Consider the following 19,329-nt stretch of genomic DNA (forward strand, 5'->3'; position numbering starts at 1 on the left):
TTCCAGAAATTTTGCAGCAATTCCATCAGCTCCTTCCGGTGATAACCGTCTCTTCCAACTTTCCCGAATATATACCGAATAAAATAAAATAAAATATAATATAATCTGTGGTTTATTTTGGATATTGACACAATAGATCTTAAAGATTTATTTGGGGAAGATAAAACCTTTTCTACCTGTATATCCTTGGCGAAGAGAACTCCAGCTTTTACTCTTGGTTTAACCTTGATGCCTTTAAACAATGGGTGGTGTAAGATAACTGACTGAGAAAGGGAGGAGCAGATTAGATAAAACAACAACACACTTCAACACTTTATCTCTTATCAATCAAACTTGACACAGGGAAGCTCGTAACATGACTCAATACTCAAAGGTATTGAGTCAATGGTAATTACTTTTAACCATGCAAAAATATCTGATTACAATAATACTTTAAAGAAAATGTATTGGAATTTTCTGGTGAATTTGGGGGGGTCCGGACCGCTAGCGCCCCCCCCTCTCCCTGGAGCCGCCCCTGATAAGTATGCTATTTTGATTGTACCAAAAAGTACAGTGCATGATATATACCAATAAGTATAGTGTATGATATATCACTAGCATTAAGTATAGAGTATGGGTGGTATGATATATCACTAGCAATAAGTACAGTGTATTATCACTACTGGTAAAACAGGTTAAGCAGTTACCGAGCAAAGTTGCCGGTTAGCCTATAATATACAATTCATTATATTCGGTAATATTTCTCATAAAATAATGATTAATATTTTCCTTATTATTTGTATGATACTGAGAAGTGCTAGTTAATATTATGATAAATATCTTAATGGGAAAAACGTGCGTTAAGGAGTAGTGAGATGAGGTGTGAGGGAGGGAGGTAAGGTGAGGGCAACACCCGGCCACTCCACCTAACTGTTGATATGAGGTGAGGCCAGGGAGAAGGAGACGCCGAGCCTCAGTGTGTTGCAGTCCACCACCATCATTACATACTACACACTCAAGGTATTTTAATTATCATAACAATAGTCAATTTTGAAAATTCTCGAGATATTTGATAGTGCCGGATCACCTGTACAGTACCCTCAGCTTATTTTACCGGAAGATTAATCACTCTAATGCTAGCATTAGGTTAGGTTAGGTAAGCATCAGGTTGGGTTAGCATATGGTTAGTGTTAGGTTAGAATAGCATTAGGTTCGCTTAGGATTGTTTAGTGTTAAAATTGGTTAGATTAGAGTTATTTTTAGGTAGACTGGGTTAGTATTAGCTTAGGTTAGATTACGTTAAGTTAGCGTTAGGTTAAGTTTAGATTGGGTTAGGTTAAGGTAGCGTTAGGTAAGGTTAGGTTAAGGTAGCGTTACGTTAGGTTAAGATAGCGATAGGGTGGTTAAACTTAAGGTGAAATAAACTGGGATGACGAATCTTCAGCGTTAATGTATTTTTTTCACCTTTGCAACAACTGTACACCCCTCTCCCCCATTCCGTCTCCAGGTGACGCGCGAAGCCCGTACCTCTAGGTCTCGGATCAGCCGAAATGGGGCCATTGGTGATTGTACTGTATGCTTTATTTCTTACTTGCTTGTCCGGGTGTTATCTCATTGCATTTTATATATTGACTCGCCAACCTGTATATTGACTCGCCAACCTGTATATTGACTCGCCAACCTGTATATTGACTCGCCAACCTGTATATTGACTCGCCAACCTGTATATTGACTCACCAACCTGTATATTGACTCACCAACCTGTATATTGACTCCCCAACCTGTATATTGACTCACCAACCTGTATATTGACTCGCCAACCTGTATATTGACTCGCCAACCTGTATATTGACTCGCCAACCTGTATATTGAGTCACCAACCTGTATATTGACTCCCCAACCTGTATATTGACTCACCAACCTGTATATTGACTCACCAACCTGTATATTGACTCACCAACCTGTATATTGACTCGCCAACCTGTATTTTGACTCACCAACCTGTATATTGACTCACCAACCTGTATATTGACTCGCCAACCTGTATATTGTATATTGACTCGACTCAACCTGTATATTGACTCCCAACCTGTATATTGACTCAACCTGTATATTGACTCTGTATATTGACTCCCAACCTGTATATTGACTCACCAACCTGTATATTGACTCCCAACCTGTATATTGACTCAACCTGTATATTGACTCTGTATATTGACTCCCAACCTGTATATTGACTCGCCAACCTGTATATTGACTCGCCAACCTGTATATTGACTCACCAACCTGTATATTGACTCAGCCTGTATTTTGACTCCCCAACCTGTATATTGACTTACCAACCTGTATATTGACTCGCCAACCTGTATATTGACTCACCAACCTGTATATTGACTCACCAACCTGTATATTGACTCACCAACCTGTACATTAACTCACCTGCCTGTATATTGACTCGCCAACCCATATATTAACTCACCTGCCTGTATACTGACTAATCAGTCCATACACTACCCTACTAATTGTTGGATTATATCACCTGTATGTTTAATTAAGACACATTATGATTATGTAGGTTGAAGAAGCAGCTATGACAAGCGAGACGGTAGAGAAGCTGCCCGTGCCATGTATGAAGCTGGGTGAAGGTCCACACTGGCAGGAGGACCTTCAAGCTCTCCTCTATGTTGACGTCTTCGATAAAGCTCTTCGGCGACACTTTATCAACACCGGAAGACATCAGTTATTGAATTTAGGTGAGGAGCCTGTCAATGTGTGTGTGTCTCTGTCTGTCTGTCTGTCTTTGGGTATGTTTGAGTGTGTGTGTGTGTGTGGTAACTTTTTTGGGGTGAAAATTGTGAACTCTTGGAACAATCTGCCAGAGAGCATTGTGACGGCACCAAGTGTGAGCTCTTTCAAGACCAGACTTGACCAACACTGGAGCAGGTTCAGATGCATTCAGGAACCAGTGCATTCCCAGCACTTGCCAACAGTGCCTAACAGAGACGTGACTGATCTCCCAAGCGGCTAGAGAGCCGATCAGTGGTGAAAAGGATAAATTTTAAAGTAAAAAGTGTGTGTGTGTGTGTGTGTATGCGTGTGCATGCGTGTGCCATGAACATTGTAAACCACCCCCATGTCATGTCATGAAATATTGTATCCAAACTCAAAGTACATCAGATGCCCTGTAGTTTGAGCTTTTCCCCATCTAGTTATTATATATCTTATTTGTATCACTTATTTTACTTGTATATTATTTGCAAATCGAAACCCATTCCCCAATTATGTAACTGTATACAGTATTTTCAGCCTTCTGGCTGCTATGCTCCTTCAATAAACCGTTAATTATTATTATTATTATTATTATTATTATTATTATTATTATTATTATTATATTGCCGAGACAAACAAACAAAAAATAAAAACAAACTAATAAAAAGAACAACGAAGGAGTACCACCCTCACCTTTTGCATTGCACTCACTTTGAGTAACACCAGAAGATGGAATGTGGGGGTGCACGATATTATAGTAGAGTAAGAGTAAATAAAGTGTGTATTGGTACAGATGATGGCGGGGTGGCGGAGGTCGTGAGTATGGTGATCCCCGTGCACGACGACCCAGAGCTGATGGTGGTGGGTCTGGGCAAGGCGCTCTCTGTGGTGCGCTGGTCTACCTCTGACCCAGACATTCACACCATCAAAACCAAGGTTATCCAGACCACCACTGATGACCACTTCAATGATGCTAAGTGTGATCCTCAAGGACGACTGTGGGCAGGTGAGCCACTGCTGTTTATATAGGAAATTATAATGGGTAGACAGCTTTAGAAGGAGGGGTGGGTTCTGCCAAGGTTTATATTGTACAGCTAAAAGGAGGAGGAGGTGGTTCCTGCCAGGGTTTATACGTATTGTATAACTTGGAGGAGGTTGTTCCTGCCAAGGCTTCTATTGTATAACTAGAAGGAGGAGGTGGTTCCTGCCAGGGTTTATATAGTATAACTAGAAGGAGGAGGTGGCTCCTACCAAGGTTTATATTGTATAACTAGAAAGAGGAGGTGGTTCCTGCCAGGGTTTATATAGTATAACTAGAAGGAGGAGGTGGTTCCTGCCATGGTTTATATTTTATAACTAGAAGGAGGAGGTGGTTCCTGCCATGGTTTATATTTTATAACTAGAAGGAGGAGGTGGTTCCTGCCAGGGTTTATATAGTATAACTAGAAGGAGGAGGTGGCTCCTGCCAAGGTTTATATTGTATAACTAGAAGAAGGAGGTGGTTCCTGCCAGGGTTTATATAGTATAACTAGGAAGGAGGAGGTGGCTCCTGCCAAGGTTTATATTTTATAACTAGAAGGAGGAGGTGGCTCCTGCCAAGGTTTATATTTTATAACTAGAAGGAGGTGGTGGTTCCTGCCAAGGTTTATATTTTATAACTAGAAGGAGGAGGTGGTTCCTGCCAGGTTTATATATAACTAGAAGGAGGAGGTGGTTCCTGCCATGGTTTATATTTATAACTAGAAGGAGGAGGTGGTTCCTGCCAAGGTTTATATTGTATAACTAGAAGAAGGAGGTGGTTCCTGCCAGGGTTTATATAGTATAACTAGAAGGAGGAGGTGGTCCTGCCAGGTTATATAGGAAGGAGGAGGTGGCTCCTACCAAGGTTTATATTGTATAACTAGAAAGAGGAGGTGGTTCCTGCCAGGTTTATATAGTATAACTAGAAGGAGGAGGTGGTTCCTGCCATGGTTTATATTTTATAACTAGAAGGAGGAGGTGGTTCCTGCCATGGTTTATATTTTATAACTAGAAGGAGGAGGTGGTTCCTGCCAGGGTTTATATAGTATAACTAGAAGGAGGAGGTGGCTCCTGCCAAGGTTTATATTGTATAACCAGAAGAAGGAGGTGGTTCCTGCCAGGGTTTATATAGTATAACTAGGGAGGAGGAGGTGGCTCCTGCCAAGGTTTATATTTTATAACTAGAAGGAGGAGGTGGCTCCTGCCAAGGTTTATATTTTATAACTAGAAGGAGGTGGTGGTTCCTGCCAAGGTTTATATTTTATAACTAGAAGGAGGAGGTGGTTCCTGCCATGGTTTATATTTTATAACTAGAAGGAGGAGGTGGTTCCTGCCAAGGTTTATATTGTATAACTAGAAGAAGGAGGTGGTTCCTGCCATGGTTTATATTTTATAACTAGAAGGAGGAGGTGGTTCCTGCCAGGGTTTATATAGTATAACTAGAAGGAGGAGGTGGCTCCTGCCAAGGTTTATATTGTATAACTAGAAAGAGGAGGTGGTTCCTGCCAAGGTTTATATTTTATAACTAGAAGGAGGAGGTGGTTCCTGCCAAGGTTTATATTTTATAACTAGAAGGAGGTGGTTCCTGCCAGGGTTTATATATAATAACTAGAAGGAGTGAGGTGGTTCCTGCCAAGGTTTATATTTATAACTAGAAGGAGGAGGTGGTTCCTGCCAGGGTTTATATAGTATAACTAGAAAGAGGAGGTGGTTCCTGCCATGGTTTATATTTTTATAACTAGAAGGAGGTGGTGGTTCCTGCCAGGGTTTATATTTTATAACTAGAGGAGGAGGTGGTTCCTGCCATGGTTTATATTTTATAACTAGAAGGAGGAGGTGGTTCCTGCCAGGGTTTATATTGTATAACTAGAAGGAGGTGGTGGCTCCTGCCAAGGTTTATATTGTATAACTAGAAGGAGGTGGTGGTTCCTGCTGGTGCTGGTATTTTGCAAACTAGAAGGAGGAGGTGGTTCCTGCCAAGTGGTTTATTTATAACCAGAAGGAGGTGGTGGTTCCTGCCATGGTTTATATTTCTTATAACTAGAAGGAAGAGGTGGTTCCTGCCAAGGTTTATATTGTATAACTAGAAGGAAGAGGTGGTTCCTGCCAAGGTTTATATTGTATAACTAGAAGGAAGAGGTGGTTCCTGCCATGGTTTATATTTTATAACTAGAAGGAGGAGGTGGTTCCTGCCAAGGTTTATATTGTATAACTAGAAGGAAGAGGTGGTTCCTGCCAAGGTTTATATTGTATAACTATTAGAAGGAGGTGGTGGTTCTGCCATGGTTTATTGTATAACTAGAAGGAAGAGGTGGTTCCTGCCAAGGTTTATATTGTATAACTAGAAGGAAGAGGTGGTTCCTGCCAAGGTTTATATTGTATAACTAGAAGGAAGAGGTGGTTCCTGCCATGGTTTATATTTTATAACTAGAAGGAGGAGGTGGTTCCTGCTGCTATATATTGTATAACCAGAAGGAGGTGGTGGTTCCGCCAAGGTTTATATTGTATAACTAGAAGGAGGTGTGGTGGTTCCTGCTGCTGTTTATATTTTACAACTAGAAGGAGGAGGTGGTTCCTGCCATGGTTTATATTTTAGTAACTAGAAGGAGGAGGTGGTTCCTGCCATGGTTTATATTGTATAACTAGAAGGAGGAGGTGGTTCCTGCCAAGGTTTATATTGTATAACTAGAAGGAGGTGGTGGTTCCTGCCAAGGTTTATATTTTATAACTAGAAGGAGGAGGTGGTTCCTGCCATGGTTTATATTTTATAACTAGAAGGAGGAGGTGGTTCCTGCCAAGGTTTATATTGTATAACTAGAAGGAGGTGGTGGCTCCTGCCAAGGTTTATATTGTATAACTAGAAGGAGGTGGTGGTTCCTGCCAAGGTTTATATTTTATAACTAGAAGGAGGTGGTGGTTCTCACATGGTTTATATTTTATAACTAGAAGGAGGAGGTGGCTCCTCATGGTTTATATTGTATATAACTAGAAGGAGGTGGTGGTTCCTGCCAAGGTTTAGTATAGTATAACTAGAAGGGAGGAGGTGGTTCCTGCTATGGTTTATATTGTATAACTAGGAGGTGGTGGTTCCTGCCAAGGTTTATATTGTATAACTAGAAGAAGGAGGAGGCAATTCCTGCCATGGTTTATATTGTATAATCTGAAATAGAGGAGGTGGTTCCCCTGCCAAGGTTTATATTGTATAACTAGAAGAAGGAGGAGGTGGTTCTGCTATGGTTTATATTGTATAACTAGAAGGAGGAGGTGGTTCCTGCCAAGGTTTAGTATAGTATAAATTCAGAAGAAGGAGGAGGTGGTTCCTGCCATGGTTTATATAGTATAACTAGAAGGAGAAAGTCTCAGCCAAGGTTTATATTGTATAACTAGAAGGAGGAGGTGGTTCCTGCCAAGGTTTATATTGTATAACTAGAAGGAGGAGGTGGTTCCTGCCAAGGTTTATATTGTATAACTAGAAGGAGGAGGTGGTTCCTGCCAAGGTTTATATTGTATAACTAGGAGAAATTGGTATTAGTATTTTTGTGTGCATTGACTTTAATTGGATAATTTAAGTTGTGATGTTATTTTGTTCTCTAGTCTATGCTAGTTTATATTCTTGAATTGTGTATATTTGGGATTCCTCTATTTAGGAATTGTTAAGTGGGATGTAACCCCTTCTTGTGAATAGTGAAAGTCCATTTCTTTCAGAGAAAGTGGGAAGCTTATCAGACATGAGAGAGAGATTGTGCAAGTTTTATTTTATTTATTTATTTATTTATTTTATTGGGCACCTCCCTACATCCTTGTGTAAGGTAAAGCGCAGATGCGTTTACAGCGCCCAACAGGGAAGCATGCTAAGTTCATGCTTGCCTTTATGTCTCATGAGTTAAGGGCGTAGAAGCCTGAAGAGTCGAGGGCGTGATAAGATGATGCTCATATTACTTCGATCCCTCACCCCGAGCACCCTCTACCCCCTCTCCATCACCTACCCCTCCCCCGTCGTGGGTGAAAGAAAAGGTCAGATAGACAGAACGGGAAGACATAAATAGATATCAATGCTGAAACCTGGTCCAAATGGCCTTGGGAGCCACTAGTGTTGTTATCCAAGTGAGACTTTGTTGTGTGTGTGTTTGTAGGTTAGTGTTAAGACAGTGTGTTACAGCTGACCATTGTGGATGACCATACATTTCCTCGGTTGTTCCCTACAGGCACGATGGGCCCCCTGGATGAGAAGGGTGAGTTACTCGAGTTCAACACTTCCTCCTTGTTCAAGTACGACCATGACCTTGTCTTCACCAGCTGGGTACAGAAGGTAGGTAAATACTTAAAACGCAACTAGTCTTTACTACTTAGATATTCATAATGGGATAATTATGTCTTTAATGTGTTTAACTTTATAAGATTCCTCAAAACGTTTATCTAAAATAAATTATTACACAATTTACATATATCGTGCTGTCACCATAAACATTCAAAGTGTGTGTGTGTGTGTGTGTGTGTGTGTGTGTGTGTGTGTGTGTGTGTACAATATAAGACATAAACACTACAGTGGCAGACATAACCTCTGTGTGTGTTGCAGGTGACAATATCTAACGGGCTAGCCTGGAGTCATGACAGGAAGACCTTCTACTACATCGACACCCCCGCCAAGAGCATCTACTACTTCGACTATGCCGACGCTGCCGGCACCATCAGTATGATATATTCCTTCATTATTGTTTCTTGGGAGGTGTGACAGAGTGGGGGATGTGGCTAGGAGATGTGACTGGGAGTTACTATAGGTTGTAAATTTAGACTGGCTGGGAGGTGTGGCTCTGGGTGTACGGATAGTGTACGAGTGTGCATAAGTGAAGGTGTACATAAGTGGAGGCATATGTAAGTGGATACAAATAAGTAGAGGTATATATAAATAAAGACATTATTATATAAGTGGAGGTATATACAAGTGAAAACATAATTATATAAGTGGAGGTATATTCAAGTAGAAATGTGTTTAAGTCGAGACATGTATAAATGGTGGTGTGTACTGTACACAATACCTCCTCCAGGTAACCAGCGTGTACTACTGGAGTACGAGGCCGCAGGACTCCAGGACCAATTTCCTGATGGGATGACCATAGACGTGGAGGGTAACTTGTGGGTGGCCTGCTTCGGTGGGAGCCAGGTGAGTGCTATATACTGTTACCTACACTGTGGTGTGTCTACTGTGTTACTGTGGTGTGTCTACTGTGTTACTTTGACTGTGGTGTGTCTACTGTGTTACTTACACTGTGGTGTGTCTACTGTGTTACTGTGGTGTGTCTACTGTGTTACTTTGACTGGTGTGTGTACTGTTACTTTGACTGTGGTGTGTCTACTGTGTTACTTACACTGTGGTGTGTCTACTGTGTTACTGTGGTGTGTCTACTGTGTTACTTTGACTGTGGTGTGTGTACTGTTACTTTGACTGTGGTGTGTCTACTGTGTTACTTACACTGTGGTGTGTCTACTGTGTTACTGTGGTGTGTCTACTGTGTTACTTTGACTGTGGTGTGTGTACTGTTACTTTGACTGTGGTGTGTCTACTGTGTTACTTACACTGTGGTGTGTCTACTGTGTTACTGTGGTGTGTCTACTGTGTTACTTTGACTGTGGTGTGTGTGTACTGTTACTTTCACTGTGGTGTGTCTACTGTGTTACTTTCACTGTGGTGTGTGTGTACTCTGTTTCACTGTGGTGTGTCTACTGTGTTACTTACACTGTGGTGTCTACTCTGAAACATACACTGTGGTATGCCTACTGTGTTACTTACACTGGTGTGTCTATTGTGTTACCTACACTGGTGTCTAATGTGTTACCTACACTGGTGTGTCTACTGTCTTAATTACCATGTGGTGTGTCTACTCTGTTACTTACACTGTGGTGTGCCTACTGTGTTACTTACACTGGTGTGCCTACTGTGTTACCTACACTGTGGTGTGCCTACTGTGTTACCTACACTGTGGGTTGTCGACTGTTACCTACACTGTGGGGTGTCTACTGTGTTACTTACACTGTGATGTGCCTACTGTGTTACTTACACTGGTGTGCCTACTGTGTTACTTACACTGGTGTGCCTACTGTGTTACCTACACTGCGGGGTGGCTTTTTTTTTACTTTTATCCTCTTCGCCATTGATCGGCTCGTTAGCCGCTTGGCGGTCGGTAATGTCTGTTAAACACTGTTGGCAAGTACTGGGCATGAACTAGCTCCTGAATGTATTTGTACCTGCTCCAGCGTTGGTCAAGTCTGGTCTTGAAAGAGCTCACACTCGGTGCCGTCACAATGCTCTCTGGCAGATTGTTCCAAGAGTTCACAACTCTCACTCTGACAAAGTTTGCCTTCCAGTTTTCTGGACTTTTTGCTTCTTCTACCTTGAGCTGTGACCCTTGTGGGGCGGGCGTCTGCTTACTCCAGGAATGGACACTCATCTGAGTAATGCCGTTTGAGATGTTTTTGCACCTCTATTAGGTCCCCCTCGCCCGTCTGTAGAATAAGCTAGGCAGTTGCAGGCGCTCTAATCTCTCTGGATAACTGAGGTGCCGGAGTGCAGGCACCAGTCTGGTGGCCCTCCTTTGGAAATTTTCAGTCAAGTGACAGTCCCTAACATATCTCGGGACCAGACGGGTTGACAGTACCCCAGGCGGGGAAGCACCTCACTCTTGAAAAGCGTTACGAGGGACGGACCGTCAAGATATCTGAATGATCTTATAAGACCTACTAGTTTAGTTACTTGATTCGCCTTCTTGCAATGACCCAAGAGCTTTAGTTCATTGTCAACATACACACCCAGATCCTTTGCACATTCAGTCCCTATTAATGCAGTTTTTTCGTCCCATTGGGGTATATGATATGCCTCTTTACCGTTAGTACGACTCATGTGCATCCTTTTACACTTCATGACATTGAATCGTAGCAGCCATTTCTTTGACGATTCTTGAAGCTTACTGAGATCTTTCTGCAGCTCTTCACAGTCTGTTTGGTTCTTAATTTCCCTGAATTACTTGGCATCGTCCGCAAACATTTGTATGAAGGAGCGTATAGTTTCTGGCATGTCATTTATGAAACAAACATACAACAACGGGTCCAATACATTGCCCTGTGGTACCCCGCTTGTTACGGGTACACATGACGTTTTCCTACCATTAATCGCCACCCACTGCTTGCTATCATACATAATAATAAACGTTATCATTTTATTGCACTTTGCTAATAGTACGTGTATAATTATATAATACTAAATACCAACATGTGTGGGTCAAATGTGCCATAATCTTATTAGTAATTTTTTAGTGATTGAACAATTCTATAATAGTCAACGAAGGAATATTTTATGGATCATAATGACATAAAACTTACCTCTCATCAGGTCATCTGTGTAGACCCTAAAGCACGTAAAGTGATTCGTAAGGTGACTGTGCCATCCAAGAATGTGACGTCTGTGTGCTGGGGTGGCAAAGACTACTCCACATTGTACGTCACCTCAGGAACCCTCAAACTCTCCCCTCAAGAAATCGCCTCCAACCCATCTGCTGGGGGAACCTTTGCTATCACTGGGTTGGGCACTAAAGGTAATCCTCCAACTAACTTCAAAGCTAACATGGATAAGCTTAAAGCAAAGCTGACAGGATGAATGTAAAGACTGTACTGTAGTAGCATGAAAAAACTTGTGGGGTCCAGTTATATACTTAATATGAACTGTTAGTTGTTTTTATTAATTAAAATTGCAATAATGGGATGTGGGTGTGTGGCACCGATTTCCCTCTACACTTGATATGGGCTGTAATTTGCTATATTCTGCATTTATCTAAATAGTTACAAATTTACCGGTAAGGCATATATTACTAGTACAGTACCTGGTTGACTGTAAGTGTTACCTGCTTCAAAAACACGAGACTTAAATAAATGTAAAAACCACAAATGAGTTTTTCTTCTGTCGAACCTATTCCACGCTAGTGGTAGTTACGGAAATGTGTTCTACACCCCGTCTTCAAACGGCAACGGTGTTGGTCATGACGGACATCATTGGTGGATAGGTTTGCTATAGGTTGGCTGTTTGGAGACACGGGGGTACCACAGAGGATGTAAGAACACATAATAATGGAGGAAACTGCAGCGGGCCTATTGGTCCATACTGGGCAGTCCCGTCTACACCCAACCCCTATCGCTCCTATATCTGCGCAACCTATATTTGAAGCTATCCAGCGTGTTCGAGTTAATGATGTTTGATAACTTTTTCCACTCATCCACTACTCTATTTCCAAACCAGTGTTTACCTATCTTGCGCCTAAATCTAAATTTGTCTAATTTGAAACCGTTGCTACGAGTTCGTACCTGGTTGGATAGTTAATTACCTTCGTTTTATCGCCTTTGTTTAACCCTGACTTCCATTTATACACCTCGATCATATCGCCCCTCACTCAATGTCTCTCGAGGGAGTGGCTTTAATCTGCCACTATACTCAAGGTTCCTCATGCCTGGGATTAGTCTTGTCATCCTCCACTGTATGCTTTCTAGGGATTCGATATCCATTCTTTAGTACGGTAACCAAAACTGTAATAAAAGCCTCTCAGTCACCAGTAAATACAGTTTGTTTGGTTCTTAATTTCCCTGAATAACTTGGCATCGTTCGCAAAAATTTGTATGGAGTAGTTTATAGCTTCTGGCATGTCATTTAGGAAACAAACAAACAGCGGGCCCAATACACTGCCCTGTGGTACCCCACTTGTCACAGGTACACATGACGATTTCGTGCCATTAATCAGCACCCACTGCTTGCGACCGTAAAGAAAGTCTCCGATCTACGCTGGGACATTTCACCGAATCCCGTACCATTCCATTCATGGGGTACGTTGTCGAAACCCTTGGCAAAATCTCGGTAAATATTGTCAATATTCCACCTTGTTCCAGAATTTTTGTTGAAACATTCAGGATCTTGAGTAATTGATTGTGTTGAACGGGAGAGTCCCGGCATAAAACTGTCTTGGCAGTCCTTCACGAGGTTGTTTCGCAGTAGATGTTCCATCATGGTATCTCTTATTATGTTCTTTAGTACTTTACACACTTGCTCTGTCTATAATTATTCGTGGAGTGGTGATCGCCGTTCTTGAATATAGGACTGCTGTCATTCCTTTACTAGTTTGTTTCGTTGATGTTCCACCATGGCATCTCGGTTAGTGCTCTCTAGTACTTTACACATTATGCTGGTCAAGCTCACCGGCCCATAATTATTTGTGGACTGGCGTTCTCCCTGATTGAATATAGGACTCACATATGCCATTTTCCTAATACTACTCTTTTCCGAGAACATAATGTGCGTCACTGCTGTGTCATACCGTCCTGAATCGTAGGAAGATTGTTCGTATTCTCACTTGTGACTGAGGAAAATAATTTGTTTAATGCCTCCGCTTTATCCTTATCTGAGTCTGCGTAATTACCATATTCAAGTAACATCTCGGATTTCATACGCTCACGTTCTTTAATTTCGACTTAACATCACGGCAGAAATCCTTTGGGTTTGATTTGACCTCGCTTGTAATCCAATTCACCTCTGGATCATTTTTTTCACGAATGCGTAACCTAGACGTGACCAACCGTCCAAGCGGTTAACGAACCGATCAGTGGCGAAAAGGATAAAGTAAAATTCACACACAGGGTGGTAAACCTATGGAATGGTATACGAGCCCAAGCTGTGGAATTGAGAACAGTATTGGGCCACAAAATAGCCCTTGATAAAATTATCAAGAACATTGGAGGGATCCTACACAGGTCCCTTACCTCCTTCCTTCGGCGTGGCTACCTATAGTGGGTGTTCGGTAAATGAAGTAAATAAGCACAATAAAGGAAATAAAGTATTAATGACACGATTAATTATTGTTAAGAAAAATAAGAGTTGTTCTAATACCCATACCCATATTATTCATTTACCTCTTCGCCATGGCTCATTGAATGAATAAAGGCTAGTGACAGGGGGGAAGAGGTTCAGTGGAAGTTTAAAGAGAGGATGGGAGTGAATTTAAGTGAGACAAAAAGGTGCCGTGGCTTAACACAGCTTGTGTGTGGGCGATGAGGCCAAGGTAGGTAGATAGATACCAGGTAGCCTCACTCCCATAGGCTCTACGCTAATGAAAATAAAATTGAAATTTTTATTTACGTATTTTTGAAGGCTTATGACGATATCAAAAGTTGTACAATAAATGTATGGAAGGGAGATTTTCTGTTTTATTTTAATTGGAGCCACAGATTAAATATATAAAATAAAAATAAATATCTTTCTTGTGACGCTTGCGACCGCTGGATTCAATCTAACGTCGCTGATTGGCTAGCGATGACATCACTTATTAAGCTCCGCCCACTTCGTTACATCAAACCGTATAAGCGGGTTATTTACAAGTGAAAGTGGAGTGTTTTTTTTTTATAATGATTTATTGCGCTGTAGCCACCTGCAAATTCAACTCGGAAAAGAAGAAAAAGTTTGTATATTTTTATTCATTCCCTCGGGACATAAAGTTACAGGCAAAGTGGCTAGATGCCTGTAAAAGAAAAGATATAAAAAAAACCAAACAAGTGAAGGCGTGGCATACGATATGTTCAGTGCATTTTAAATCTGAATGTTTAATTGCCATTTAGCAGTGGACAATGTAAAGCTTTCGTTAAAGCCACACTCACGTCTAACAATAAATCTATCGGGATTAAGAGGTCAAATCAAGAATGCTACAACGTACGAAGATCATATATTGTAAGTACATTAAATGTGCATACGTTTTGTTTCCTGTTTTATGAATAATGTATTATGCATTTTCAATTGTCAAAATATACAGTACCGGTATTGTAAAAATTTCCAACAATTATATATTTCATGGGAAAAAATTATCTACACCAATATATTTTGCTTCAGAAAACTGCTGGGAACAGCCAGAACACCAGAATGAAACTAAAATGGGAGGAAATGTATTGAATATTTTACAATTCGACCCGAGTTCTCGTTTTATTGTAAATTTCGTCAAACATTTTCTTATTGTATAATTCACATGGCAATATACACTGTAATTACATATTATTAAATATATATCTGATTAATAACATTTTATGCTAGTATATTTTAATTAGAGAAAGGATCTATACAGATAATAATACCACATTACAAACGTATGAAGTGACAATAGGGGCGTGGCTTAGCGATCTCGAGAGTAGAATTGCCAATTAGTGATTTCCTATGGGCCTGCGTGAGGCTACCTGGTATCTACCTACCTTGGATGAGGCACTGTCGTGATTGGTGGAGGGATCTATACAACCAAAGATACTCTACTCAAGATAGGAGAGCTCCAGCACAAATAAATATGAAATGTGTTTACGGTACAGTTGCCTCTAATATACGAGTCATAAAGGCAAGTATGAACTTTTCATACTTCCCTGTTGGGCGCTGTAAACGCTTCTGCGCTTCACCTTGCACAGGATGTAAGGGGGTGCCCAATAAACTAGCCCCCTCGGGGGCAAATTTGAAATCTGGTACAGTTGCCAAATACCTCAATAATAGTGCCATCTATTGGCTGCGTCCAAAAAGCTATTCGTGATGTCATAGACGTTGATGTGACGTCATGAGTGATGTATTTTTTACGTTTTCCATTTATTTTATACATATCAATCTTCATTTATGTATGTATACATATAAAGAGAGAATGAAAACACTACTGTATAATTTACACTGACTTCATTGCCTCAAGATCTTAGATGAGTTCAGAAATTAAGAAAATCTTTTCTCTGCACAATTACCATAAAATTACTGCAAGTGATGAATCACCTGTCATGCCGTTACATATTGGGGGGAACAATTGCCTTGTTTTCAGTAGAGTTCTTGGCTATTAAACGGCATTCTTATTGTTTATCTTTATTGAAATAAACAAACACAAAACCCAAAATTCAAGTTGTGTCTTCGTTACTGATGTATTATAATATTTCATCCAACATGGTACATTATCAGAAAAATTAACATTAATTATTAATAATTATTAATCATGCACAATATAAATATAACTTCTGTGTTATACCCCACAGTTCTTCACGTATATTCTGGTAATGTCAATGGTATTTTGCCATCCGCGACACCTGTCAAATTCGTATCAAGAGTCGGAGTGATTGATGAAGCTGCTGCCTCTGATTTGAAATGTATTTCGATATATAATTGCACATTTTCACTGTAACACACAATAGGTTAAATACTTAAGTTACCTATATCTGTCCTTTGGGAACCGATGAAAATGAAAATGTGGATGTGTATCCTTTCTCCTCTTGCAAATAACGCAGGGATGCGATCTACCCGGCATGGTGAACTGCGCGCCCAGAAGTCTTGGCTACAGTGTGTTAGTGGGAAAAATCAAAACATATCCACAGAAGTAATAAAAAGGTAAAAACGTAGCCATAATCTACTAAAAAGTATCCCAAAGGTATCCACTTTTTTCTTTAATAAAATTACGAATTTCTTAGTATCTATGAGAACAAAGTTAAACTGAAATATAATGGTGTCATCTATAATTTTACTGATTATAAAATGGCTATTCTTGGCTTTAGTCTAAGATTTTGAAAACATGCAGACGACAACTTGACGTCACAGAAGTACGACTGCAGCGCCATCCTAATTCTGGACTACATAAAATGACGTCACTGTGTCTTGCTGTCTCAGCTAGTATTATTACCGACTATTTTACACTCATTTCTGTCTTTAGTATATAGTCTTTGTACACCACGCTCGGACTCAGGGGGTTTGGGGGGGTGCTCCAGGCGTCGGTCATGTCGGACAACGGACTGTATCAGTGTTTGGAAGACCGTCACCGCCATAAAACTAGGAAAAACGAAAGGTAAGAATTGTAGGGTTGTTTTGGGGAAAGGTGAAGGTAAAGTCTTTCAGCTTTTAGTCAAAGATGAACGGAGCGAGTTGGAGGAAGAGTTTTGAGTCTTTGATCTTGAAATGTCAAAGTACTCATAACATGGAAGGATGAGTGTATCGTAGAAGTTTTTGGTGAGAGCAGGATAAAGATTTTGATTTTTTTTGTCAAGTTTTTAGTGGAGATTGAAAAGAGAGTTAGGATTTTATTTATTTAATTATTTATTTATTTATTATTTTTCAGTTGTTGGGTTGGTTGTCTATTTTGAGGAGTTTGTCGAATTTGGTCGTGTATGTTGGGTTTTGTTAGGGGGGAATGGTGGCTTTGGGATTTTGGTGAAAGTCGGGTATGTTATTTACTTTTATCCTCTTCACCACTGATCGGCTCGTTAGCCGCTTGGGCGATCGGTCACGTCTCTGTTACTTTTCTTTTTCTTTTATCCTCTTCACCAAATGATCGGCTCGTTCGCCGTTAGCCTCTTCCGCGGTCACTGATGACGCTATGAACTGATTTACCTAAAAGCACAATACTACTCCCTGGTTGGCCTTTAGCACAGCCGTGACCACAACTCCGTAAAAAAAAAATAAAAGCTTGTAATATGACAATTATTTTGTGGTTGTAGGCCTCCTGACCTGAGCTGTACCTCCAACTCAGTAGAAATTGAGTTTTCAAAAATACAATCGCGTCTAGCATTAAAAATCCTACATTTATATTTAGTCTGGCAACTGTCCGCTGACTCTTGGTTGACCTGGCAGATGACACGTCACAAATTACTGACGAATTAGTCTTTAGTCAGTTGGTGAGGGGGTTGAGTGTATTTATTCCTCTCTCCTCTATCTCAGTTTACAAGGTATTACTATTTTGTTTTAATACGCACCTGTACATATTAAAGTGGAGCCTCACTGCTGAGCTGCTATCAATGTTCAAATTTCAATTTCAATTGTTTATTCCTTGATAAAGGAAGCGGGATCCTAGTGCTGTCACTAGGTACCCCTGTACAATGACACCAGAAGCATCTGGCAAGTGTGACAAGTATATACAGTATAAATATTATAAAGGGGCTTACTAAAGCCTAAAGAAGGAAGAATATTCCTTTAACACATAATCAATATTATTTACAAAATATCTGGCCAGTATGGGGAGGATCATCGTGTCTCCGTCAGGGGGTCGTGGAGTGGTGGTCCAGCAGGCGTCACGGAAGCGTTGTGTGTGGGGACATCTTAGGAGGTAGTGGATAAGGGTGCTGCTGTCGGGTCTTCTGCATAATGCACAAGAGCGTTGCTCAGGGGATGCGGGGATACCAATCTCCCAAGCAAAGTCATACCCAATGATGATACGGGCAGCAATCACGTCCCCTTTCCGCGACCCTTTCCCATAGACGTACGAGAGGTCAGGAAGTTTACGGAGGACATCGTACCAGGTGGGCGGGGAGTCCAGGGGGATGGCTGCTTCCCGAGCTTCTCTCTGTTTGCGGCGAATTTGGGTCCTAATCTGTAAGAGTGTTCGAGGAACAACGTAGTCAGGTGTGGCCTTGTTGCAGCTAGTCTTGGCAAGGCCATCTGCTGCCTCATTCCCAAGATACCGACATGACTGGGTGTCCATAGGAATGTCACAGGACGGCCTGCATCCCGAGTGTGGATGTTAACCCTCGTATTCGGAGGATGAAGTCCTTATTTTCCCCTGATCCAAATGCGATCCCGTCGAGAGCAGACCTGGAATCGCAGCAGACAAGCAAGGGGCAGAAACCATCTGTTTACTGAAATAAACCTCTTCAACGCAGTCATCTTCACCATTGAAATTTATAGAATGATATATCATGAAAACGATATTCACTGTAATTATCAGCCCCAAGCTCACGAAATATCAAGGGTCTTCTCTATTGTATATGGACCGTGTAAATTGTAAATATAAGATATTTACAATTACCTGTCTTTAGAATCTTTCACTCTACTTGTCTGTGAAGTTGAAAAGGTTGGGAACCACTGCTAGATGATGACTTTCTATTCACACACACACACACCTGTAATAACATAATACTGGTAAGACAACGGTGTATTTTACTCCCACGGGTCACAGTGTAATGCGTAATGGTCTTCTTTTAAATATCACCTAAATGGTAGTTCTCCAAGAGTTTATTAGATGGACCTTTATCAACCCTCTGTATCACCAGACAGATTTAAGAAAGACAATAAGTTGATCCGGGTTTAGGAATGATTTTAGTGAGGATGAATTATAGGATCTTCGGATCATTTGAATACAGTATATAAACCCCTGAAGATTAAAGTTACAGCTTATTTTACCTGAAGACTAAACAACTCTTACCCTACCTGGGATAATTTTCTATCGGCAAGACTGTGTGTGTGTGTGTGTGTGTGATAATAAATAATAATAATATTAATTAACGGTTTATTGAAAGAACATGGCAGCCAGAAGGCTGAAAATATACAGTTACCTAATTGGGGAATGGATTACTTGACTGACAAATAATATACAAGTAACATAAGTGATACAAATATGATATATAATACTGTAATTAGTTGGGGAGAAGGTCATACTACAAGGCATGTCAACATATTAACAGTGCAAAAGTAAGATTGGCTTGGAGTGAACACATTGGTTGATTACAAGTTGTTGATAATTTTTACAATGGTTGGGACTGGGCTGT

At 40.7% G+C, this 19,329-nt stretch overlaps 1 protein-coding gene across 1 annotated transcript; it reads left to right on the plus strand.

Annotated features, from left to right (window-relative positions):
- Window positions 1-867: 867 nt before the first annotated feature.
- On the plus strand, window positions 868-11,704 carry LOC121865174 (regucalcin-like). Its single transcript, XM_042364485.1, has 7 exons — window positions 868-999; window positions 2,555-2,732; window positions 3,542-3,754; window positions 7,974-8,077; window positions 8,345-8,459; window positions 8,814-8,929; window positions 11,153-11,704. Exons 2-7 carry the CDS (start codon window positions 2,570-2,572, stop codon window positions 11,414-11,416), a joined length of 975 nt encoding a protein of 324 aa, XP_042220419.1. The 5' UTR covers window positions 868-999; window positions 2,555-2,569; the 3' UTR covers window positions 11,417-11,704.
- The last annotated feature ends 7,625 nt before the right edge of the window (window positions 11,705-19,329 follow it).

Source organism: Homarus americanus, unplaced genomic scaffold (assembly GCF_018991925.1).
Source record: "Homarus americanus isolate GMGI-L3 unplaced genomic scaffold, GMGI_Hamer_2.0 scaffold37678, whole genome shotgun sequence".
Lineage (NCBI taxonomy): Eukaryota > Metazoa > Arthropoda > Malacostraca > Decapoda > Nephropidae > Homarus > Homarus americanus.